General features: G+C 35.4%; 2 protein-coding genes across 2 annotated transcripts in view; both read right to left on the minus strand.

Moving 5' to 3' along the window:
* The window catches only part of LOC143399526 (uncharacterized), a 48,549-nt gene extending 33,728 nt beyond the window's left edge, over window positions 1-14,821 (minus strand). The window contains exons 1-2 of the mRNA XM_076856235.2: window positions 14,694-14,821; window positions 12,190-12,254 (exon numbers count right to left, since the gene is read on the minus strand). Of these exons, the coding sequence (XP_076712350.2) occupies window positions 12,190-12,254; window positions 14,694-14,821 (193 nt within the window). The remainder of the gene's footprint in view (window positions 1-12,189; window positions 12,255-14,693) is intronic.
* Window positions 14,822-15,084: 263 nt separating this feature from the next.
* The window catches only part of LOC143641697 (uncharacterized), an 89,296-nt gene continuing 76,629 nt past the window's right edge, over window positions 15,085-27,751 (minus strand). The window contains exons 5-8 of the mRNA XM_077109422.1: window positions 19,905-20,019; window positions 19,576-19,749; window positions 16,206-16,312; window positions 15,085-15,148 (exon numbers count right to left, since the gene is read on the minus strand). Coding sequence (XP_076965537.1) covers window positions 15,085-15,148; window positions 16,206-16,312; window positions 19,576-19,749; window positions 19,905-20,019 — 460 coding nt within the window. The remainder of the gene's footprint in view (window positions 15,149-16,205; window positions 16,313-19,575; window positions 19,750-19,904; window positions 20,020-27,751) is intronic.

Genomic DNA, 27,751 nt, shown 5'->3' on the forward strand with positions numbered 1-27,751 from the left:
GACCTACCCAGTAAGGGAGGAGGAGCTGCTGTACACTGATTGGTTCCTGCATATTGAGAGGAGAAGCTTGGCCCGGTGGGCACAGCTCCAGAACTGGAAGAGAAGTTAATCAAACTCTAAGATTGCATTTATTAATTTTTTTTAAAATTTGGTTTTTTTATTTTCATATTTTTGTTGTTTTTTAAAATTTTTAAGTTATTTTTTATTTTTAATTTTTAATTATTTTTAAAATTTTTCTTTCTTTTTTATTTTCTATTTTTTTCTTTTGTCTTTTAATTTCTTTTCAATTTCCATCTTTCCCCTTCCTTGAATTCTACCTGCTTACTCTCATTCTCTTTAGTGACTTCTTCCCTTCCCTTCTAATACCTTTCCTCCCAAGCATCAAATAAATTTATAGGAGTAATAAGTAACTCAGCAGTCAAACAGAACAAGAAGTAACATGAGCAGCATGAAAAAGCAAGGAAGAAAAGGAGAACAAACAATGCAGAACAGCCTAAATATTCAAGAGGACCTAGAGGCATCAGAAAAATGGTCAAATAAAGAACTCAAGGAATACCTTAGACAGATGGAATGGAACCTTAAAGAGGATATGAGACAGAAAATTAAAACAGTGAAAGAACACATTGAAAATGAATTACATAAAGAGTTAAAAGAAGAAATTAAGCATCTTTATCAGGAGATAGAGATTATTAAAAAAACAAACAATAATTCTAGAAATGAAGGAAACTATAAACCAAATTAAAAACTCAAATGACAGTATCACTAACAGAGTGGAGCAAGTAGAAGCCAGAACATCAGAAAATGAAGACAAAATATATCATCTTGAAAAGAGTCTAGCCAACTCAGAAAGGCTAGTAAAAAATCATGAGAAAATCATCCAAGAGATATGAGATAACATAAAAAAAACAAACTTAAGTGTCATCGGGATAGAGGAAGGTACAAAGTTTCAAACCAAGGGAATGAGCAACCTGCTGGATGAAATAATTATAGAAAACTTTCCAGAAATAAAAAAGGAAACGGATATACAAATTGTAGATGCATACAGGACACCAAGCATACAAAATCACAGTAGACCAAGGCCAAGACACATTGGTATGAAGATATCCAATATACAGAAAAATGAGAAAATATTAAAAGCTACAAGAGAAAGGAGGCAGAATACATTCAGGGGTAAACCAATAAAGTTAACAATGGATTTTTCATCACAGACGCTGAAAGCAAGAAGATCCTGGAACAACGTATTTCAAACACTGAAAGACAATGGATGCCAACCAAGAATTTTGTATCCAGCAAAATTAAGCTTCAGGTACAACAACAAAATAAAAATCTTTCATGATAAACAAAAGTTAAAAGAATTTGTAGCCAGAAAATCAGCATTGCAAAGCATCTTGAGCAAAACACTACACGAGGAAGAAATGAAAAACAATAACCAAAACCAACATTGGGAAGTACCTCAGTAGAGACAGAGCGTGGGGGGAAAGCTAATCATGGAGAAACAAACTAAATTTTTAAAAAAAGATAAATAATCAAACATGGCTAGAAATACGAACCATATATCAATAGTAATTCTAAACATTAATGGCTTAAACTCTCCAATAAAGCGACATAGGCTAGTAACATGGATTTAAAAAATGAATCCAACAATATGCTGCCTCCAGGAGACACATCTGATTGGAAAAGACATACACAGGCTGAAGGTGAAAGGTTGGGAAAAAATATACCATGCACACGGTCCTCGTAAGCAAGCAGGGGTGGCCATCCTCATATCAAATAAAATCGAGTTCAAGACTAAGTTAATCAAAAGGGATAATGAAGGACATTATATACTGTTAAAGGGAACCATTCACCAACAAGACATAACAATTATCAATATTTATGCACCAAATAATGGTGCTGCGATGTTCATAAAACAAATTCTCTTCAAGTTCAAGAATCCAATAGACCACAACACAATAATTATGGGTGACTTCAACAAACCTCTCTCATCATTGGACAGATCCTCCAAACAAAAGTTGAATAAAGAAACTATAGAACTCAATATCACAATCAATAACCTAGACTTAACTGACATATATAGAATACATCATCCATCATCAAGTGGACATACTTTTTTCTCAGCAGCACATGGATCCTTCTCAAAAATAGACCATATATTATGCCATAGGGCAACCCTCAGTAAATATAAAAGGGTGGAGATAATACCATGCATTTTATCTGATCATAATGGAATGAAACTGGAAATCAATGATAAAAGAAGGAAGAAAAAAATCCTACATCACATGGAAAATGAACAATATGTTACTGAATGATCATTGGGTTACAGAAGACATAAAGGAGGAAATCAAACAATTCTAGAGATAAATGAAAATACAGACAAAACATATCAAAATCTATGGGACACAATGAAAGCAGTTTTAAGAGGGAAATTCATCTCCTGGAGGTCATTCCTCAAAAAAACAAAAAACCAACAAATAAATGAGCTCACACTTCATCTCAAAGTCCTAGAAAAGGAAGAGCAAAACAACAGCAAATGTAGCAGAAGGCAAGAAATAATTAAAATCAGAGCGGAAATCAACGAAATGGAAAGAAAAGAAACTATTGAAAAAATTGACAAAACGAAAAGTTGGTTCTTCAAAAAATAAATAAGATTAACAGACCCTTAGCCATGCTAACAAAGAGAAAAAGAGAGAGAACTCAAATTACTAACACACGGGATGAAAAGGCAACATCACAACAGATACTACAGAAATACAGAAGATAATTAGGAATTATTTTGAAAACCTATATTCCAATAAAATAGAAGATAGTGAAGATATTGATAAATTTCTTAAGTCATATGATTTGCCCAGACTGAGTCAGGAGAATACACACAATTTGAACAGACCTATATCAATGGATGAAATAGAAGAAGCAATCAAAAGACTACCAACCATGAAAAGCCCAGGACCGGATGGGTATACAGCGGAGTTTTACAAAACCTTTAAAGAAGAATTAATACCAATACTTTTCAAGTTATTTCAGGAAATAGAAAAAGAGGGAGCTCTTCCAAATTCATTCTATGAGTCCAACATCACCCTGATTCCAAAACCAGACAAAGACACCTCAAAGAAAGAAAACTACAGACCAATATCTCTAATGAACCTAGATGCAAAAATCTTCAATAAAATTCTGGCGAATTGGATACAAAAACACATCAGAAAAATTGTGCACCATGATCAAGTAGGATTCATCCCTGGGATGCAAGGCTGGTTCAATATACGGAAATCAATAAATGTTATTCACCACATCAATAGGCTTAAAGATAAGAACCATATGATCATCTTGATAGATGCAGAAAAAGCATTCGACAAAGTACATCATCCCTTTATGTTCAAAACATTAGAAAAACTAGGGATAACAGGAACTTACCTCATGATTCTATACCTAGACATGATTCTATACCTAGAAGACCCAAAAGAGTCTACAAAAAAACTACTAGAACTAATAAATGAATTCAGCAAAGTGGCAGGATATAAAATCAACATGCATAAATCAAAGGCATTTATGTATATCATCGACAAAACTTCTGAAATGGAAATAAGGAAAAACACCCCATTCACAATATCCTGAAAAAAAATAAAATACTTGGGAATCAACCTAACAAAAGAGGTAAAGGTTTATACAATGAAAACTACAGAACCCTAAAGAGAGAAATAGAAGATCTTAGAAGATGGAAAAATATACCCTGTTCATGGATAGGCAGAACTAACATCATCAAAATGGCAATATTACCAAAAGTTCTCTATAGGTTTAATGTAATGCCAATCAAAATCCCAACGGCATTTTTTGTAGAAATAGAGAAAGCAATCATGAAATTCATAGGGAAAAATGAAAGACCCAGAATAGCAAAAGTATCTCTAAGCAGGAAGTGTGAATCAGGCAGTATAGCGATACCAGATTTCAAACTATATTACAGAGTAATAGTAACAAAAACAGCATGGTACTGGTACCAAAACAGGCGGGTGGACCAATGGTAAAGAATAGAGGACACAGAGACTAATCCACAAAGTTACAACTATCTTATATTTGATAAAGGGGCTAAAAGCATGCAATGGAGGAAGGATAGCATCTTCAACAAATGGTGCTGGGAAAACTGGAAATCCATATGCAACAAAATGAAACTGAATCCCCTCCTCTCGCCATGCACAAAAGTTAACTCAAAATGGATCAAGGAGCTTGATATCAAATCAGAGACTCTGCATCTGATAGAAGAAAAAGTTGGCTCCGATCTACATATTGTGGGGTCAGGTTCCAAATTCCTTAATAGGACACCCATAGCACAAGAGTTAATAACAAGAATCAACAAATGGGACTTACTTAAACTAAAAAGTTTTTTCTCAGCAAAAGAAACAATAAGAGAGGTAAATAGGGAGCCTACATCCTGGGAACAAATTTTTACTCCTCACACTTCAGATAGAGCCCTAATATCCAGAGTATACAAAGAACTCAAAAAATTAAACAATAAGATAACAAATAACACAATCAAGAAATGGGCCAAGGACCTGAACAGACACTTCTCAGAAGAGGACATACAATCAATCAACAAGTATATGAAAAAATGCTCACCATCTCTAGCAGTCAGAGAAATGCAAATCAAAACCACCCTAAGATACCATCTCACTCCAGTAAGATTGGCAGCCATTATGAAGTCAAACAACAAGTGCTGGCGAGGATGTGGGGAAAAGGGTACTCTTGTACATTGCTGGTGGGACTGCAAATTGGTGCGGACAATTTGAAGGCCGTATGGAGATTCCTGGGAAAACTGAGAATGGAACCACCATTTGACCCAGCTATTGCCCTTCTCAGATTATTCCCTGAAGACCCTAAAAGAGCGTACTACAGGGATACTGCCACATCGATGTTCATAGCAGCACAATTCACAATAGCTAAACTATGGAACCAACCCAGATGCCCTTCAATAGATGAATGGATAAAAAAAAAATGTGGCATTTATACACAATGGTGTATTACGCAGCACTAAAAAATGACAAAATCATGGAATTTGCAGGGAAATGGATGGCACTAGAGCAGATTATGCTAAGTGAAGCTAGCAAATCCCTAAAAAACAAATGCCAAATGTCTTCTTTGATATAATGAGAGCAAGTAAGAACAGAGCAGGGAGGAAGAGCAGGAGGAAAAGATTAACATTAAACAGAGACATGAGGTGGGAGGTAAAGGGAGAGAAAAGGGAAATTGCATGGAATTGAAGGAGACCCTCATTGTTATCCAAAATTACATATAAGAGGTTGTGAGGGGAATGGGGAAAAAAACAAGGAGAGAAACGAATTACAGTAGATGGGGTAGAGAGAGAAGATGGGAGGGGAGGGGAGAAGGGATAGTAGAGGATACGAAAGGTAGCAGAATACAACAGTTACTAATATGGCATTATGTAAAAATGTGGATGTGTAACTGATGTGATTCTGCAATCTGTATTTGGGGTAAAAATGGGAGTTCATAACCCACTTGAATCTAATGTATGAAATATGATATGTCAAGAGCTTTGTAATGGTTTGATCAACCAATTAAAAAAATAAAATAAATAAAATAAAATGCATGCTGAGTTTAACCTTTAAAAAACAAAACAAAACAAAACAAAACAAAACAAAAAAACATAGTGCACCATGATCAAGTAAGGTTCATCCCAGGGACACAAGGTTGGTTAAACCTACAGAAATCAAAACAGGATTCATTAATAGACTTAAAAAACATAACATAATTATCTCAATAGTTCAAGAAAGAGCATTTGACAGAATACAGCATCCATTCATGTTCAAAATGGTAGAAAAAATAGGGATAATATGAATGTAACTGAACATTTTAAAATCTCTATACCAAAAAAACCCAAGAGTAACATGATTCCAAATGGAAAAAAATGAAACATTCTTTCTAAAAACTAGAAAAAGACAAGGGTGCCCTCTTTCACCACTTCTATTCAACATATGAATATTGAAATTCTAACCAGAGCAGTTTGGAAAAAGAGATTAAAGGGATATGTATATGAAAAGAAGAGCTCAAAATATCCCTATTTGCTGACAACAATATTTTATATGTAGAAGACACAAAACTACACCACAAAATTTTTAAAACTCATAACCACACTCAGCATAATAGCAGGATATAGAATTAACACTCATAAATCAATTATGATCCTGTACACAAATTATGCATCAGCTGATGAATCACAATGGATTCAAAACAATTTAAAAAATAAAATAATCAGGAAACAATCTAAGAAGTGAAAGACCTCTATTATGAAAATTACCAAACACTAAAGAAAGAAATTGAAGAAGACCATAGAAGATGGAATATTTCAAATGTTCATGGATTGGCAGGATTAATGTTACCAAAATTGACATACTACCAAAATGCTATAGTTTTAATGCAACTCCTATTAAAATGTCAATGATATTTCACAAAGAAATAGAAAAAGCAGACATAAAAATTCACTTGGAAAAACAAGAAGCCCAGAATATTCCAAACAATCCTTAGTGAAAAAAGTGAAGGAGACAGCAGACATCACAAGATCCGATCTCAAATTATACTATAGTGCTACGAAAATGGCATGGGATTGGCACCAAAACAGGCAAAATGTCCAATGGAACAGAAAAGACATCACAAAGACAATAATCACATACATACTGTCTGTTAATCTAGACAAAGGCACCAACAACATACATTAAAAGAAAAGACAGCCTCTTAAACAAATGGTACTGAGAAAACTGGAAGTATGCATGTGGCAGAATCAAATTGAATCGCTACCCCTATCCCTGCACAAAACTCAACTCAGAATACATCAAGGAACTAGGCATTAAACCAGACATCCTGTACCCACTAGAAGAAAATATAGGCCCAACTTTCCATCATCTTGTCTTAGGAACTGACTTCCTCAACAAGACTTCTAAATTGCAACAAATAAAATCAAGAATCAATAAATGGGAAGGTAACAAAGTAAAAAGCTTTCTCACAGGAAAGAAAATTATCAAGAACATGAACAGAGAACCTACAAAATGGGAGAAAATCTTTGCCACCTGCACCTCAGAACATTAGTCTTCTGGATAGATAAAGAATTCAAAACAAACCAGCACAGCAAGCTGAAAGAGGAGGATCAGAGTTCAAATCCAGCTTCAGCAATGGTGAGGCACTGAGCAACTCTATGTCTAAATAAAATGCAAAACAGAGCTGGGTATGGGGCTCAGTGTTAGAGAACTAGCCTTGCAGGTGTAAGACCCTATGTTTGATCTTCAGCACTACATAAAAATAAATAATAAACAAGTAAATAAGTAAATTGTGTCCATCTACAACAAAAATAATAAAAATAAAATAAAATAAAACATAGGGCTGGGGATGTGGCTCAGTGGTTGAATGCCCCTGAGTTGAATCCCCACTACTTGCCCCCATGAAAAAAAATCAAAAACTTAACACACACACACACACACACACACACACACACACAGCCCAATATAGTTAATATTCTCTTCTAGTGGTCATAGGATGTCAATAAATGTGCAAAGGATCTGAAACTGGTTGTTTACAGAACAAGAAATACAATTGGTGAGCAAATATACTTTTAAAATGCTCAATATCCAACCAGCAGTGTATGAGGGTACCCTTTTCCCACACCCTCACCAGCATTTGTTGTTGTTTGTCTTCATCATGGCTGCCATTCTTACTGAAGTGAGATAGTATCTTAGGGTAGTTTTAATTTCTCTTTCTCTAATTGCTAGAGATGGTGAGCATTTTTTCATATATTTGTTGATTGATTGTGTATCCTCTTCTGAGAAGTGTCTGTTCAGGTCCTTGGCCCATTTGTAGACTGGATTATTTCTGTGTGTGTGTGTGTGTGTGTGTGTGTGTGTGTGTGTATGTGTTTAGATTTTTGAGTTCTTTGTATACCCTAGAGATTAGAGCTCTATCTGATGTGTGAGTGGTAAAAATTTGTTCCCAGGATGTAGGCTCCCTATTCACCTCACATATTATTTCTCTTGCTGAGAAAAACTTTTTAGTTTGAATTCATCCCATTTGTTAATTCTTGGTTTTAACTCTTGTGCTATAGGCATCTTATTAAGGAAGTTGGGGCCTAGCTCCACATGAGGAAGATTAGGGCCTACTTTTTCTTCCATTAGATGCAGAGTCTCTGGTTTAATTCCTAGACCCTTGATCCATTTTGAGTTAACTTTTGTGCATGGTGAGAGATAGGGATTCAATTTCATTTTGTTGCATATGGATTTCCAGTTTTCCCAACACCATTTGTTGAGGATGCTATATTTTCTCCAGTGCATGCTTTTAGTACCTTTGTCAAAGATAAGGTAGTTGTACTTTTGTGGGTTAATCTCTGTGTCCTCTATCCTGTACCATTGGTCCACCAGCCTGTTTTGGTGCCAGTACCATGCTGTTTTTGTTACTATTGCTCTGTAGTATAGTTTAAGATCTGGTATAGTGATACCATCTGTTTCACTCTTCCTGCTTAGAATTTCTTTTGCTATTCTGGGTCTCTTATATTTTCAGATGAATTTCATAATTGCTTTTTCTATTTCTGTGAGGAATGTCATTGGGATTTTGATCAGAATTCCACTGCTGGTGAGGTTGTAAATTGGTGCAGCCAATTTGGAAAGCAGTATGGAGATTCCTTGGAAAACTGGGAATGTAACCACCATTTGACCCAGCTATTCCTCTTCTTGGACTATACCCAAAAGACCTAAAAACAGCATACTACAGGGACTCAGCCACATCAATGTTTATAGTAGCACAATTCACAATAACTAGACTGTAGAGCCAACCTAGATGCCCTTCAATGGATGAATGGTTAAAAATATGTGGCATATATACACAATGGAATATTACTCAGCACTAAAAAATAATAAGATCATGGCATTTGCAGAGAAAAGGATGGCATTAGAGCAGATTATGCTAAGTGAATTTAGCCAGTCCCCAAAAAACAAATGCCAAATGTCTTCTCTGATATAAGGGGGGTGACTCAAAATGGGGAAGAGAGGAAAAGCATGGGAAGAAGATTACCTATACACAGGGAAGAGGGGTGGGAGGGAAAGGGTGGGAGAAAGGGAATTGCACGGATGGTGGAAGGAGAGCCTCATTGTTATACAACCTACATGTATGAAGAAGTGAGAAAACAAAGGAATAGTGCTACCTTAGATTAAGAAGAGAGAAGTGATGGGAGGGGAGAGGAGAGGTTGGAAAGATAGGAAGGATATTAGAATGGAATAGACATTATTATTATTGGTGTATATAGGTGAATGCATGATCAATGTGAATCTACAACCTGTATACTCAGAAAAATGAGATATTGTATCTCATGTGGTTTAAATGTATGATATTGTCAAGGTCATTCTACTGTCATGTGTAACTAACTGAAACAAATAAAAATAAAAAACGAATTGTAGTGCAAAAAAAGTATATGTAAAATGGCATAAATTGACATAAACATACTTTATATTCAGAGGTAAAATTGTGCTTTATATGTGTAATAAGGATTGTAGTGCATTCCACTGTTGTCGTGCACTTAAAAAATTATAAAATCAATAAAAAGTAGGAAAAAAACCCACAAAATGCTAAATTTCTCTAGAAATTAGAAAATGAAAATTAAAACTACATTGATATTCCATTCTTGGTTCAGTCAAAATAGGAATTATCAAGAATACAAATAACAATAAATGATGGAGAGAATGTGAGAAAAAAGTTACACTCATACTTTGTTAGTGAGACTGCAAATTGGTGCAAGTACTCTGGAAAACAGTATGGAGATTCCTCTGAAAATTTGGAATGGAAACACCATTCAACCAGTTATCACCCCAGTTGAATCTTGATTTTATTTGTTGCAATTTAGAAGTCTTGTTGAGGAAATAAGTTCCTAAGTTGACATGATGGAGAGTTGGGCATATAAATATATATCTCCAAGGGACTTTAAATCAATATACTACAGTGACACAGCTACATCAATGTCTACAGCAGCCCAATTCACAATAGTTAAGCTATGGAAACAACCTAGGTGAGCTTCAAAAGATGAAGAGTGAAATTTATGGCACTTGCTGGTAAATGAATGGAACTTGAGACTACTATATTTACTGAAATAAGCCAATACCAAAAAAACCCAAAGGCCAAAAGTTCTCTCTGATCCTAAATAGAATCAGATGTAGCCCATGTATGTAAAAAATACACTCTACTGTCATACATATCTAAAAAAATAAAATAAAACCTGGTGTTGAAAAAAATTAAAAATAAGAACAGCGATAAAAAGCTTTAACCTAACATACACATTTAGTAATGGAAAGAGATGGCTAAAATTCAGTGGTCTGGACACACTAAAGCAAGACTAGAAATAAATGAAGAAACTCTTACAGAATTATGCGAGTTTGAGATCTTCATTTATGCAGGTTCTCAGCCTAGGTAGCTCCCATATATTTGAAGACACCATATTATTAACAAGTATGGAGGAACCACCACAGAAAATGCATTTCAGATACTCTACTGCCTATATCACTATTTCACTAACATGACTCCACTCTCACAACACTGACAAAGAAAGTTGTTACTTAACATTGCAAGCTATCACCACTCAGGAGTCACAGATAAGACATAGGAAACTACAATAGAGACACCATTTGGAAAATACTTCAACGTCACACATTTAATAAATAGCATAAGACACATCATCCAGGGAAAACAGTTTCCTAAGCAGACACTCAAATAAATGTGGAAAAGATATATATCCCTGAAAATGTACAAATTTCAATATAGAAATATAAGAAAGATAAAAAGCAAAGTAGCATGACTGTTTTATAGTTAATTACCCTAGAAACTATTTCCAAAGATAATGCAATATACAAAAATGCCAGAATAAAATTCAAAAAAAATGTTAAAATAGTGAATTATTTCAAAGATGAAGCAAAGAGAAACTCAGTAGATTAAGGAAAACAATGCAGGGCATGAAAGAACAATTCAATACAGATTCTGAAAAAGAATCAATTAGAAATCTTGAAAATAAAGAGCTCAATACCTCAAATAAATATATCCATTTTAAGTTAGACCCATAGACTAGATCAAGTGAAAGAAAAAAATACAGAGCTTGAAATTGATGATGAAATATCACATTCAGACAATACCAACAACAATCGAAATAATTGTAAACAAATTACAAAACCACTAGACACAATTCATAGATACTTTTGTGAATCACTGGTACACATAATGGAGAAGAGGTATAGGCTACAGGCAATGAAAGCTTTCTCAGTGAATACAAGAAACTATTTCTTATATCTTGTGATAGTTATGGACATCCAGGTATAAGATTTTAGAATACCAAATGGACATGGCCTGAAAAGAACTTCTTCAAATCATAGTCTATAAAATTACCAAAGGTACACTGAAATCTATAATAAGGGCAAAAGCAATTATAAACACATCAGAAAAATATTAGATTTCTGAGTAGAAATTTTAAGGCCCAGGAAATGGTATATTTAAAACCCCAAATAAAAATGTTAAAAAAGAAACAAAGACAATAATTGTAAAATGGATGGAAAGGGTGGTCATCATGTTAAGGTGAAAAAATCAGAAACAAAACCCCAATTATCACATTCTCTCCCTAACATGTGGAATCTGGGAAGAAAATAAGAATGACTAGAAAATAATGGAGGGAATACTAAGGAAGAGGGAAGGTAACTGGGGATGAAAAAGGGAGTAGAGGGGAAAATGGAAGTAAGGAGAGTGGTCAGGATTCAAGTATTGTATATGTGTGTATAGAAATATCACTGTGAAATTCACTAATGTAGGCACTCAATAGGAGCTGATATTAACAGTCAACAAGAACACCTGGTTTTATAACAAGTCCAATCTGCTATCATGTGACCATATACGAAACAGAATGTATAATTTAAAAATATTCTTACTTCTGCAAAGACATAAAATTTCAGGGTCAAAATTAATGTAAAATTTCTTCAGACAATATCATTTAGATGATAAATTTCTTATAGTTAATTATTAAGATATCCTGGATTCTATATGACCAAGAAAGATATAAAAAATATGAATGGAATTTGAACATTTATTTTTTTCCACTCTTCTTTTGTGATCAAACATTCTTACTCTTATTTTCACAGGGCATGAACACCAAAAGTAACTCATTTTTTTAAGTCTTACCTGGATTGAAATTTACTGATGTTCTAGATTGTGCTTTCATGTATTGAAGAATTAAATTCCTGTTACTGTATTTGAAAAAAGTAATAAAATTGGTATTTTAACACTCATATGAAAACACTGACCAAATATAATTCAATACTTAATAATGTTTTAGATCTAGTATCAGAACTTTTTCATATGCTCTCCTAATCTGTATGCCCTATAAACATTTTGTTAACTTGAAAATTATTTGTACAATGTTTGTTTTTTTCTGTTTTGTGAGATGGTATTTCATGATGATGGTCAGGCTGATCTTAAATACCTGGGCTCAAGCAATTGTCCTGCCTCAGGCTCTTAAGTAGCTGGGGTAAATGCATGTGTCACTGCACCCATAGCTTGAAGTTAAAGAAGAAAAAAGATAAAATGATCATTAATTGAGAACAGGACAGGTAAATATATTAACTAGTGTAGCTTGAACTCAGAAAATGTCTTGTCTCTGTAAAAAATAGTTTTTTGTTCTTGTGCAACTTCTTCCTCTTAGGCTTAAGGCCTTTTAAAAAATAAGGGTTGTATCACTTTAGTTCACCAGGTTGTTATGGAGACTTACTAAGATAATATTGAAACATGTTAAGCAAAATAGTAAAATAATGGCATACTTAACAACTTAAAATCTCAGCTAGAACTAATGTGCATTTTTCATAGGTTCTAATATTCAAAAGTTAAAATTATTTTTAAAAATGCTTGAGTCCTAATTTTCATGATCAATTGGGCTCTTCTTTGTGCTTTATAACTCAAAGCAAATCAACAATTAATTTATAACTATTTATAAATATCTCCTTAAATTAGAGAATATAATCATCCCCTTCTGTGAGACTAATCAATAATAACAAAGGCAAGAAATTAACAAATGCCAAAAACTTGGACTACTACTATTTCTTCTCTACCTAGTTGAACAGAATCAGCAGATAAGTGTAGCTACATTTCCATGTTGATCTCCAACTGACTTGAAACACAAAATTTTCTTTAAAACTATGGATACTGAGGAGTCATGATGGGGCTTAGATCTCTTAGATTCAATAAATCTGCTTAATCTATTCCTTTTGAGGCAGACCTTAATAAATGCTGAAAACTTTAGGCAGCGATTCCAACAGCTTGAAAATTTCCATTACTTGGGAATACTACTAGAAATGCCAATCTAAATTGGCACTCACCATGGAAAACAGTGATGTGGAACTCCCTGCAGTCAAAGGAAATCTATTTCAAGGGATGGAAGGATTTGGGGCACAGATCTGTTAGCCAAGATGACAGAAAACTCTGATCTCTTCCAGAGATTACTTGAAGCTTTACTTGAAGCTTTCTAATAGATTTGAATGATTTTAATTTTATGACAGAAAAGACAAAGTCCTAAAAGGATAATGCACCAAAAAGGGCAAGGCTAATATGGGGATTCCACATAAGGTTCCTAAAAGGGGGACAGGGTCAGAGTGCTTAGTATTTGTTGGCCAAAGCTAGAGGCCAAGCTGTCAAAGCAGAGTGCTTCTGCTAGGAAACAACTGTTGAATAAAAAAGCATAAGTGCATGAGAACTAAAAAAAGTGTTGAGTCTAAGTGTGGGTTACCATGAAGGCTCAGGGATTGGATCAGTCAGGATATTTTGAAATAAAAGCTCTTCACGACCAGACTACAGGTCCAGGTCTGGCAGAAACACCACAGCAACAGAACTGACAGAGACAAAGGAACAATTTAAAAATCTATTTATTCCCCTCCATCTGACTACAGAATTATCTTCCTTACACTTCAAGGATATCATTAGGTCCTTGATAAATTAAAGGGGGGTGGTAGAATAGCTAACTTCAGCTAAACAGGGAATTTCAAGACTCAAATAGCAAATTATAAAATCATAGGTGTGATACTATCTGTCCCTGTGAGGAGGGGTTATGCTTGAAATGAATTGGATAATGCTGGAAACCCTAAGGATGAAGGTTTACAAAGTCCTAAGATATTAGCTAGAGGTATATCTCAGTGGTAGGAAAATTTCCCAGCATGCATGAGAAGAAAAAGAAAGGAGAGGGGAAGAGAGAGGAGAGAACAAACCTTGAAGGTGACTCATGCACACATCACTACTTATTTTTTTTAAATAACTAATCCATTTTAATTATGTATATATGACAGTAGAGTGCAATTTGATTCATTGGACACAACTGCAACAACTTTCATTTCTGATTTTACAGGATGTAACACTGCATCCTATATGCAGTCATACCTGTACCAAGGTAATAATGTCTATCTCACTCCACCATCTTTCTTGCCTCCATTACCCCTCCATCCTTCTCTTTGCCCAATCAAAGTATCATCACTGCTTCTTGGCTACACTTTGAAGGGTTTCTGACTAATGAACTGTCCTAACTCACTACGGATCCATACATAGTAATGCTATGAAATCTCACCTCATATATAAGATGCAACAGGTGTAACTATTGTGGATATACAGCTAATGTTGATTAGTATTGTAATATAAATACTTACTCAGTATTTCCACTAGCAATGGCATAAGACAAGGCAATCTCTCCACAATTATCTGAAGCAGACACATTAACACCACATTGAAGAAGAAGCTCAGCTATGTGTGTTGATTTATGCTCCACAGCCAACATGAGGGCTGTTCTAAAATAAGAGAGATTACTTTAAATTTAGGTATTTTAATAAGTTTATTTAAAAAGCCATTGTAATACATTTTACCAATTTGACATCTAGCTTTACATACACTAACAGACATATACATCTTGGAAGATCAAATCTTTATCTTTCTTTATCTTTCTAAATCATTTGTAAGTCTAAAAGGAAAACAAACACATAAAAAAATAAATCACGAGTCCCAAAAGAGGAGAGTTACAAACTTAAAATCCTTCAATGAACATTAATTATGATGAGGCTCAGCTATGTGTGTTGATTTATGCTCCACAGCCAACATGAGGGCTGTTCTAAAATAAGAGAGATAACTTTAAATTTAGGTATTTTAATAAGTTTATTTAAAAAGCCATTGTAATACATTTTACCAATTTGACATCTAGCTTTACATACACTAACAGACATATACATCTTGGAAGATCAAATCTTTATCTTTCTTTATCTTTCTAAATCATTTGTAAGTCTAAAAGGAAAACAAACACATAAAAAAATAAATCACGAGTCCCAAAAGAGGAGAGTTACAAACTTAAAATCCTTCAATGAACATTAATTATGATGAGGTCATTCATCTGGAGTTGGCAAAGATTTCAATGAATAAAGCTCCATTTCTTTCTTAGAGTGATATAATATATTGTAACTCACAGTCAGCCAAAAGCCAAGGAGTAAAAAAGGTATTTGCAGGTACAACATAATAACAGCAGCACTGGTGATAATAATAATAATTGTTGCTTCAGTCATTCACTCTGAGAAGCATTTGCCAGGCATTGAAATCAATGCTACGTGTATAATCTTGCAACCAGATTTCAAGCATATGTTACACTCTTTTTCATTATAAATGTTCAAAATTTGTCAAGACTAATTAGACGTCACTTAGGAAAAATCTGAAATCAATATTCTACAAATTAAGTAATTTAAAGCAAATAGTCATATAAAGGAAAAAATAATTTTCAATGTCTATCTATACTCAACACAGCATTTCCAAAAGAAAACTATACCAGGAGAAGATGAAATATTACAGAAAATTTAAGAAGTTCAATACTGAATAAAAGCACAAACTAAAAGTCTATATTTTACAAAACTAACATGAAAACTCTAGCTAACTCAATATTATGTGATCAACAAAATCAAATAGTAATCATCAGCCAATAATTATAAGGGCATGTGAATCATACTACATACCCTTATTTGTGTTGCTCAGTTTGAATAATTGCTTTTCTCCTCAATTTTAGTTTATGTTCATGAATTTCACTCTATTCCAATGATTATGTCATTCCCATTAATTTAATATTTTCAACTTGAGTGATTTTACTACAATATTAACCCTTTTCCAAAAAATATAAAGTACTATACCTTCCCTTATCATCAACTGCATGTATGTTTGCTTTATTCTTAATAAAAAATTCTACCATCATCCGTCTGTTTTTCTTTATGGCGAGTAAAAGTGGTGTTTGGCCACTCTGAAAAACAATAAATATAATTTATTCACAAAATTACTACTTTTCAACTGAAGTTAACCTTACAAAATACTGTATGAATATAAGCATATAATAATAATGTAAATTAAGTGTGGCCACTCTCTTCTCTTCCCATTCTGCTTCCATACGTGCTGCTCTTTCATTTTGAGATGCCTCTCCTCTGCCTAGAGTGGCCACATGAACTCCAGAATTTCTAAAACTGCTTCATACATTCACTGTTTCCATGGATCTTTGCCGCTGTCCAGCATTCATCATGGCATCTTGGAGTTATGTAACATGAACCCTCCTCAACCAAGAGCATCTTTAGGACATAAACTGTATTTTATATCCCAATAGCCCCATTCCCTAATGCATATTAGTAAAGGATATAAGTATTATATTTCATTAACAAGCCAAATTCTCAACTCACTAGTAGGGTGTATAAATCACATTCTGAAGAACATCTACTTTTCCAGAAATACCAAGCAGCATAGAAAAGATTCCTTGTTTTACTGTTAGAAAAAATTTACACAACTGTGCATTGTGAGTCCAGAAGTACAGAAATAGCTTTTCCATTGCTTAACACCTACTTGACACCGATTTTTTATTGGAGATATTCACATGTGAACAATTGAAGTTACAGGAATATATTTCTGAGAGCTTTCCAGCAACATGGAAGTTTTCTCCATGTTATACAAGTCCACTTGATTCCTTTTTATTTATGAAATCAGAATCCCAGATTCCAATGTAAGGAATTTCTGCTTAAAATTGATAGAGTCTGAGTAAACTATGTTGCTTTTTCATAATTGTTCCTGTGTCTTCTCTTATTATAAGTTGAAAGATATTTATCTTACATGTCAGAAAGTTCAATACAAAAATATATTATTTTTATGCAATTGGAAAAAATTTTTCCAACTAATCCACTGAGAGGGGATTAACAAAGAGAAATAACCAACTCAAAAAAAAATATCGCAGAGCTGGGATTATGGCTCAGTGGTAGAGCACTCACCTAGCACATGTGAGGCCCTGGGTTTGATCCTCAGCAGCACATAAAATAAATAAAATCAATGTATTGTGTCCAATAAGAATTAAAATATAAATATTTTTAAAAACTCCAAGCAAACAAACAAAAAAACCACCCAGTCAATAACTGAGCAAAAGAACTAAACAGAAATTTCTCAAAAGAAACACAAATGTCCAAACTATATATAAAAAAGTCTTCTACATCTTTAGCAATTATGTTAATGCAAATAAAAACTACCCTAAGACTTTATCTTACTCCAGCCACAATGGTAATTATCAAGAACACAAACAGTAATATATACTAGTAAGAATGTGGGGCTGGGGATGTGGCTCAAGCGGTAGTGCGCTCGCCAGTCATGCCTGTGGCCCGGGTTCAATCCTCAGGACCACATACAAAGATGTTGTGTCCGCTGAAGATGAAAAAAATAATAATAATAAATATTAATTCTCTCTCTCTCTCTCTCTCTCTCTCTCTCTCTCTCTCTCTCTCTCTCCCTGGTTAAAAAAAAGAATGTGGGGGTAAGGCACATGTTTACACTGTTGGTGGGACTACATACTAGTACAACCACCCTGGAAAACACTGGAGATTCCCCAAAATCTAAGAAGGGAACCACAACATGAAACAGCTATCCCATGACTCAGTATTTTCCCAAAATTAGTAAAACAAAATTTTACATGTAACTGTATATTAATACCGTCACATGTGTGTTTACAGTAGCACAATTCACAACAGGTAAATTATGAAATTAAACCAAGTACCTGTGAATGGATGAAAGGATTAAGAAATTCTGGTGCACATACATACAATGGAGTATTACTCAGCCATAAAAATACATTATGTCATTTGTTGGTAAATGAGTTGGTATCCAAGAATATCATGCTAAGTGAAATAAGTCAAATAAGAAACTCAAAGGTAAAATGTTTCATATGTGGAAGCTGGAGTTAATTAAAGAAAAAGAAATGAAGAACAGAATATCAAAAGATGTAAAGAAGATCATTAGTGTAGAAAAAGAAGATGGAGAGGCACAGAGATAATGAAAAAGGGAAGGCAATGAAGAAGGAAATCTTTAAAATTCATGTTATATGCATATATAAATATACCACAGGTAATTGCACCCTTATGTATAAGTAAAAAAGAATCAACCAAATATAAATAAATAGACAGGTGAAAGGAGGTCCAGGAGAATAGGAGGGGAGAATGGAGGAGGAGGGGTAGACAGATGGAAAAGAGGAAATCAATGACTCAACTGGAATTCCATGCATGTAAGATTTTGGGGGAATGAATTCAACTACTATGTAAAACTATAAACTCTAATAAAAATAACATTGAAAATGTATTCTCACTTGTAATGACAATCCTGGTAACATAATGCTTGGTTATTTTCCAAAATTCTTTTTATTCTCATCTACTTTAATTGCTACTTAAAGTTACTTATAATTTTAGGCAAAATTTAATTCAGAAATTTTGTGTATCATCAAGATTTATGCTGATCTACACAGATTACTTGTAGCATCATAAAAGGCACTAAACATTTGCACTTTAAGGAACAAAGCTGAAGACTGATTCATAGTACAGCTGGTGAAATCCATGAGTTATCTACTTCTAGGAATAATTTATCCATTCTAGCAATGAGTGACATAATCAGCCTTTCAAAAATTCCAGTGGGAACATGATTTTTATAGTATATATAGAGAAAACTATTTAACTTCCAAATTCTAAATTCAAACACTTAATCCCATTTGCAAAAGATTCATAATATATTATGTAGTCCATATTCTTGTATATCAGTAGAAAACACCATGAAATCTTTATCACACTATATTAACAAAGAGGAGCTGTAACCTCATTTATACAGGCAAAGTCGGTGATTGGGAGTAAGTGCTGCAGTTGCCAGAAGCAAACTGAAGAACATGTGTGCCCAGCATGTGGGAGGCAAACCATGCACACCACACCACACAGTACTATGGCTCAAGGAGACCGCATCAGGTTCCTTCACAGAAGCTTGAAGTTCAGATTTCTGCATGAGTCTCTTGAATTCTAAGTGTGGATTCAACTGATGGAGGCAAACTAAATACACACATGAACTACAAAAGAAGGAGGAAGAACACGAGAACTCCCAACATTTACTAGTATTTTAATAAAAAGAAAATTTGCTTATAATCAGTATTTTTTAACATGCATTACTGTTAATTTTAAGAAAAAATTTAAATATTTTGAAAATAATAGTGATTGATGTATATACCATATTTTTGGCTTCAATATCTGCGTTGGATGAAAGCAGTTTTGTTGCTATTAATGTGTTCCTATAAAAGATAACATAGTGGAGCGAAGTTTCACCCTTGTTGTTGTGAATATTTGGATTGGCACCATGTTCTAGAAGAATAATTGCACATTCCTCTTCCTCATATTGTAGGGCCTGTTGGTTTTAACCAAGAAATAGATTGTAAATTTTGGAAATCCAAGAAAAATATTTCACATTTTACTCATTAGTTATAACTAAATGGCATTAACCAATTTTTCTTCTAAGCATTTCATCAAATTCATTTCCTGCAAAACCACTGGTATATCTACCTTCATCAATGGTGTGTTGCCATCACTGTCACACAAGTCGACATTGCATTTCCTCTTCACTAGAAGAGCCACCACTGCTGGATTGCCATAGGCACAGGCATAATGTAGAGGTGTTCTGTGCAAGTAAGAAGCTTTATTAGGAATTCATAAGGTACCTTTTGAAATATACAACTATTTATGCAATTATAAACATTAAGTAGCTCATAATTCCTCTATTTTCTTATGAAGAAAGTACAATATTTAGTAGCTGTCATTACTTATTTTATTAATGAATGATCAGCCTATGCCACTGACATTTTCTTCTTATTTCTTGTTTCTGATACTGCTGGGGATTGCACCCTGGGTTACTCAACTAATGAGTCATATCCTAAGCACATTTTTATTATATAAACAATTTTCATGCAGGGTCTCACTAAGTTGCCCACTGTGGTCTTTTTTTTAATTAATTTTTATTGTTGGTTGTTCAAAACATTACATAGTTCTTGATATATCATATTTCACACTTTGATTCAAGTGGGATATGAACTCCCATTTTTACCCCGTATACAGATTGCAGAATCACATCAGTTGCACATCCATTGATTTACATATTGCCATACTAGTGTCTGTTGTATTCTGCTGCCTTTCCTATCCTCTACTATCCCCCTCCCCCCTTCCCCTCCCCTCTTCTCTCTCTACCCCCTCTACTGTAATTCATTTCTCCCCCTTATATTTTCCCACTGTGGTCTTAAATGTCCAATGCTCTTACCTCAGCATCCTAAGTCACTGGAATCATGGGTATGTGTGACTGTGCCTGGTTCCATTGATTTTACTTATTTTTGTTTGCTTTGTTTTCATATTGCTGGGGATAGAACCCAGGCCTGAAGCATTCTAGGTAAGGAAGGGCTCTACCACAGAACCACATCCCCAGAGCAGAGCAGCCCACTTGCCTAGAAAGAAGATGAACTTGAGATTTAGTTCATCTTCAGTTTGAATTCCACTTTAGACTCTGTGATGTACTAGTTATCCCAGAGTCTTACTCTCCCTCAATTTCCTAAAAAAATAAGGATTAAAATGAGTATCTCCCTGACTACTACCAAAATGCTTAATGGAGAATCTATATAAAACATCTGAAGATTTTGTAGCAACAGCAACAGCTCCATAATTGGTAGCTATTGTAATCAATATTATTGCTTTTTATCAACTAAGACTATTTGAATTAATAAGTTAGTAGTATTGTAGTGATTTTTTAAAAATATATTTTTAAAACTATGTATTTCAATGAGTCTAAGAGGATTTTTTTTCTTATCATTTTAACAACACTGACAATGGAATCCCACTAATAATTTGGGCTGCATTACAACTATAATTGGCAGCATTTATTTTTTTCTTCATAAACAAAATAAAGAACCTCCATAATTAATGGTGCCTTACCTTAAGTGAAGTGTGAGTCAAACAATAGATTTATGGCAGTTCTCATGACATGGATGGCATTTAAATTCAGTTTTAAAAGTATGATAGGTAAAGTAGGCTGAATAATAACAGTAAAAGGCCAAACCAAAAGCAAACTTAATGCCAAAGGAAAAAGAACCCAAATGAATTAGTATGGTTAAATTAATTCAGTATTTATTTATATGGGATTTATATATAAATCAGGTATTTTCAATGTTCAGTATTTAATACTGTCTTAACTTTTCACAAGGGACTTTTACAATTTCTTAACTCTATGAATGCATGATTGAAAAGGAGGAAGAAATGTTTCATTTGAAATTGAGTCCTATCACGTCAGTTTTAATTAATGGGTCACACCTAGAAAGTTTTTATGTAAGAGTTCTCTGAGATAGTAGAATGTGTCAAATACAAAATAAGTAGCTGTGCAGTTCTTGCGCATTAAAAACATATTCATTTTATGAGTACAAATGAATAGAATTAAAGAATAATTCTTTAATGCTTTACTTTATAAAAGTTTCACTTAAAATACTAAAGTTGAGAAGTTTAGTATTTTTATGTGAAACTTTTATAAAGTAAAGCAATATTTTTTCAGGAGTAATAATCTTTTATACTTGCTCTCTTCTATTCTCACCAAAACAAAATTATTAACCTATAATTGCATATGTAAAATAAAATATACATATATAAGAAATGTATGTATAGTAATATATACAATAGATGAAATGCACTATAGGACATCTATATAGAAATGTACTAGAAGAAAACATAAATGCTTTCTTCATGTTGGCAAAGGCGTTCTAAGAAATAATGAATTTGAAAGAAGACTTCTTTTTTTCCTACCTCTCTTTTTAAAATTTATTATGTTGATGGTGATGACAATGTTATTGTTGTTGTTCTGCTGGTGATTGCACCCTTACCCTTTGCTTTGACATGCAAGAAGTGCTCTAACACTGAGCTACATTTCCAACCTTGGAATTCTAATTTAATCAGATAAAATATTCTTAATTTTACAGATGCTCAAGTGACAGTGACATATGAACATAGAAAAAATATTTATGTCCTTGGCAATAGAAGGAATTTAAGTCTAACAAGTGAAATAAATTTCTCAGCTACAATATTTTGAAGATGAAGAATAGTGGTATTGGGCTGTTGATTATGGCTTGAGCTGTTTATTGCTCCTCAAATAGATGATTTAATGATAACTGCTGTGCCACATTTAAAACTCTGCATGCCACTACCTACCTATTCCATTTTACTCTCCTTCCAGATATTTGAGTATTCTTTTTATCCTGTTCCAGTCACTTATCTTTTGGCCATTGGCAAACAAGTAATTTGTGAAAGTTAATAATGTATTTTGATACACAGAATGGCAAGTCTTTGTTCATTGCAAACATTTTCTTAGTGTCATCATGACCCTAAATGACTGCGTGTGGAACTAAAAAATGTACAGATATTTTTATTTGTTTTTTGTGAAATTGATAACCACAAAGAGAGCTCACATTTGGTGTCAATGAGTATTCTAATGCACAAACCACAAGCAGGGCCTACCTTTGATACTCTTAGTCCCTTCAGAACAGAGTAGGGCAAGCTACAGTAGGGCAGCAGCAGGCAGCACTGTACAGACTAGGCACCCTTTGTGTGCTACTCCCTTGGCCCTGGTGACTGAGAGCTTGCACTGCCTGGATGCTCTCAACCAATGCTCTACTCTATATGCTTGTACAGATACACAGTAATGGATAACTACAGGAAAGGGTACTGGAACAGTGGAATCAGCAATTTTGGAATTTTGTGCAAGAAGCTTTTGGCAGATGCTTTTTTACTTTAGTCTAAAGTGATAACAAAAGTGAAAAAGCATGCTGTGTTTGGTGTTTTGGAAAGTGTGAAAGCTGCCAGTGAACTCTAGTGTCCTCTGTGGAAAGGTAGTTAAAGGTAGTTAACTTCACTAACTGAAGTTAATGAAGTATTTGCAGAAAATTCAGGGCTTGTCAACACTGTTGTTATGAAAATGGTTGGATGATTAAGATGACACCAAGTTATCCTAAGAATTTCATAAATTAGTGAGTGAAGCATGTGAGAAATAAGTAAAATCTTATTTTTAGAGGTGGAAGACACACCCCTAAATATACTAGTGTGAAGGAATTTTAAAAATATAAAAAAGAAGAAAGAACATGGAGCCATCTTCCCAATTCAGAGTTCTTGTGAGGCTCTTGGGACACAACAGGTAATAGATTACATCTGAAAATTTTTCAATGCTTTTGAAAATGTGTACATTAAAATCTGTTGTGTGTATTTATTTAAAAAAAATCAGTGACCTTATAGGGAAATTTTAAGTGTCTGGGAAACCAGTTAAAAATTTGGTTTTGTTTAGCTGCCCATTAGAAGTCCTGGGTACTGAACTTCCAAGGTGTGCAGGTCCTGGATATTGAGGACTCCACAGGATATTAAAGTTAAATATTCTAGTGAAAGGAGAACTGGTATCCTTTCTGCTCTGCTCCCATTGGCACAGCCTGGATGGTGCAGGCTTCAATTCCATCAGCCCATTGGTCCCTTACCCCTCAGTCCCTGGCCTCCCAAACCCTATTACCTATCTTTATGATCCGTGCGATCAACATGACATCCACGTCCCAGATAACGTTTAATTCTTTCAAGTTCACAATTTTTTGCAGCCTGGTGGATCTTCCCAAGAGGGTTATATCCGAAAAACTTGATTCCCAGGCTTATATAAATAAACTTTCTCCAGGCTCTATCCATCCTAAAGACAATTAGGTAAAACCTCTGTCAAGTGGCCTACCGAAGCAGGTTGCCACTACCTATCTGCCAACCAACTGGCAAAATAGTCGTTGCCAGGTGACACTGATAAACACAAATGCACATTCCACAATTTGCATGGCCCTAGGTGATTGGCTCCTGGAAGGTACGCCCCCTTTACTGTGATCAGCGCCTGGCTATTCTGTACAGACCCCACCAAGAACTGGGTGGGACTCCCCTGAGACCCCCTCAAGACCCATACAGTGAGTGAGATGCCCCACCAGAATCAGGTGGGCCTCAATGGTGGGCAGGTGAGAACCCCCCACACACAGACCTGGGTGGGCAGGACTCATCCTCTCTGCCATTGCACAGCTGCCTATGTCCACAGCAGGAAACAAATACTGCACTCTTCCTATTACTTTATTCAGTAAATGGCAGAAAAGGAGATCCCTGACTTAAGATGTCCATTAAAAAAATCTGGAAAAATTCAGGAATGCATTTAACTTAAAACAACAGATTAGAAGAAAACAACAGAATAACTGCACCAAAAGCAATTTTAGTGTCACTCTGCTGCATCATCCACTCCCTGACATAGCTCTGCTCAACACAAAGAGGGAGTAAGCAGCCCACCAGTTCCACTCAAAAGCAAAAGGAGAATAGTGTAACAACCATCACCCTAGGCTTTCCAGTGTAGTACCAAAATGTCCTGATTCAGTTTCTCCCAACCCAGATTACTGAGCAGAGAAGAATAGATGAGCTATTTGGAGATGACCTGAAACAAAGAAGAAGTGGTGCAACACATGGATCAACTTGCAGCTGAAGAAATCATGATCCCCAATGGCTACTCTGCCCAGAATCCCCACAACCTCTGCACTGTCTCCTTCTGTAAACAACTCTAGCCTTCATTTCTGGAATTCCCTCAGGGTTTGCCATTACATACTACAAGTGCTTGCTCCAAACAGACTGCAGTAGTTTTTGCCACTGAGGCAACCAACAGCCACAGAGGAACCCTGCATCTTTCCTTACTACAAAAAGCCTCAAAGGTGTTTGCATTCACAATCTCCAAGCACCTGTACCACTACCTCTAGATTCTGCCTACCCAAAGTAACCTCAGCTATAGTTGCCACAAATCCAGACCCAAGGTCCCCAAACAGCCTTTTCCTGTGCAAGAGAACATGAAGGCTGCAGTCCATACTGGAGGCACAATCCCATGTGATGGGTGTACACCTGCAGCCATATCCACACACACTGCCAGATGTTGGACTGGCAGTTGCACATGCACAATACCACTTCCAACACCTGCCATGAGCCACTGCTTGCCATATTTAGCAGCCTCTGAAGTTACATACACATGTGTCACCAGCTCTGTTTCATGGTGATATTAACATATGTAAGCACCCAGAGTCCCATTAACCATTCCCACCACCATGTAGCTTTGCCTAAAGAGAGTTGTTTTGTGCCACTGCACATGTTTCTCCTCAGTTCCACTCACAAAAAAAAATAGTGCATGTTTTCAGCCATCCTCAACACCTCCATGTCCCTGCCACCATACTTCAATTCACAGGTGAGGTTTCTAGCTTTATGCATCCATGATTAGGCCCCAGATCTGTAGATATACAGCAGCCAGGCAAAGCTCTGCTTCTGGTCCTTCCCTGAAGCCCTATGTGTCTACAATCAGATCTGATCTTACAGTCCTGTGCTTTAACAAACTAGGTCCCACCTCATAGGCACTCTTTGCCAGCCCTGACTTCTGTCCTTGGTCCTAGCTTTTCCTTACTACTTCTCTACCCACAGGTAGCCTGTCTACATTGCACATGCCTGCAGCTGACACTGCACCAATGTGTGCACACTGCCTGGCCCATATGTCTTTCACCTTTTCTAGTCTTCTCTGCATGGATCTAGAGGCACTATCTATGACCCAGCTAGTCCTCATAGCAACTCTAGATTTCCCATAGCTCTAGCCACCAATGACCATGAAGGTTCTCATGTTACCAACAGTTGTGCCTGCTAAAAGAGGAGCAATGCATCCTTCAACCTCAGATAACAAAGATGTTGCTCCATGCCACTAGACCAGTGCTATACTAGGTCAGCATGTCCTCCCATACTGCTCTGCAGGAGAAAGCTTTCTCATCCTCAAATAAGTCCTTAAGTCTGGAAGAAGTAATGGTTTCTTCAAATGTGCATGCACCTTTTCAAGCTACTAGGGTCAAGAAGAATCAGAGAAATGTGGTAAAACAAGGAATACAAAAAGTCTTCATTAAATGAATGGTCCAACAAAATTAGAGACCTTGATATAATGAAAATGGGAGAACAACATAACAGTTGGGTTAAAACAAAATCAGTTCAATGAAGAAAGTCTATACCAGGAGCCAACCCATGACACCCACCCTGATTCAGGCACAGATGACTTCCTATTCCTCTTAGAATAAAGTTCAAAATACTCACCATGATCCACAGTCCCCATGACCAGGCAATGATCTTCGTAATCCTTTTGTACCCTCCCTTGATCTTGCTCCCTCCCCTCAGGGCCTGTGGCATTATTTCATATCCCTGCACTTAATCCAATGCCTCTGGTAGCACCTTGCTTCCATTTTTCCTGCCATCACAGGATGATGAAGCCCTCACTCAGAAGCAAGCCAGTCTTGGAACCGTGAACACTGAATGCCTAGTTTGTGTCCTTTACAGAGCCTTCTTTATTGTATTTATTGTAGTTAATTTGTTTTACCCCTAAATATTAACTGAAATGAAGGAGACCAGACATACTATCTTGGACACTGTTCTAACCTACATAACTGACTTGCACTTTATCTTCCAGGACTCAGTAAAATTTGCCAAATGAGTGAATAGATGCATGGAGACACTCATGGACTCTCTGCTTCTCTAGGCTTCCAGGTCAGGACCTCCACATATGGCCCACATCAGCCAGTATCCCTCAATCTCCCTTGATAAGCTTTTTCATTGGCAAAAATAATTTTGGCAAGTCATTTTTTATTTTTTATTTATTTTTTTTTTACAAGTCATTTTTTAAAGAGATAAGCACCATACTCAGGTTCTCATACACGCTAAAGCACTCTACCACTAAGCCATATACCCAACACCTGGGTCAATGCTTTTAAACAAAACAAGATTCCTATAAAATGGTCTGGTGTTTGGGGGGGGGGTGGTTGAGGTGACAATTGGAGGGAGCCACATATGGAACACAGAGTTTTTGTGGCAGATGAAAGGCCTTGTGAGGACCACACTGCATACTCTTTGCACTGCTGATGTTTGGGGAAACCTTTCTGTACCATGCCAACCCAAAAAGAAAAACCCTGCCAGCCTAGCTTCTTCAGAACTAAATAGAAAACATTAATCAGATAGATTGAACAGACAACTATGGACTATTTAATCCATCAACAATAAATTCATTTGCTTCTCCATGAAACAATGACCATTCTTTGAAATAGTTTATATTGTCAGGCGTGGTGGAGCACACCTGTAATCCCAGCATCTCAGGAATCTAAGACAGAAGGATTGCAAGTTCAAAGCCAGCCTCAGCAAACAAAAGGTGCTAAGCAATTCAGTGAGATCCTGTATCTAAATAAGGCTGGGGATGTGGCTCAATTGTCAAGTGCCTCTAAGTTCAATCCCTTGAACCAAAAAAAATCATATTTTTGAGTACAAGGTAA

This window comes from Callospermophilus lateralis, chromosome 5 (genome assembly GCF_048772815.1).
Source record: "Callospermophilus lateralis isolate mCalLat2 chromosome 5, mCalLat2.hap1, whole genome shotgun sequence".
NCBI lineage: Eukaryota > Metazoa > Chordata > Mammalia > Rodentia > Sciuridae > Callospermophilus > Callospermophilus lateralis.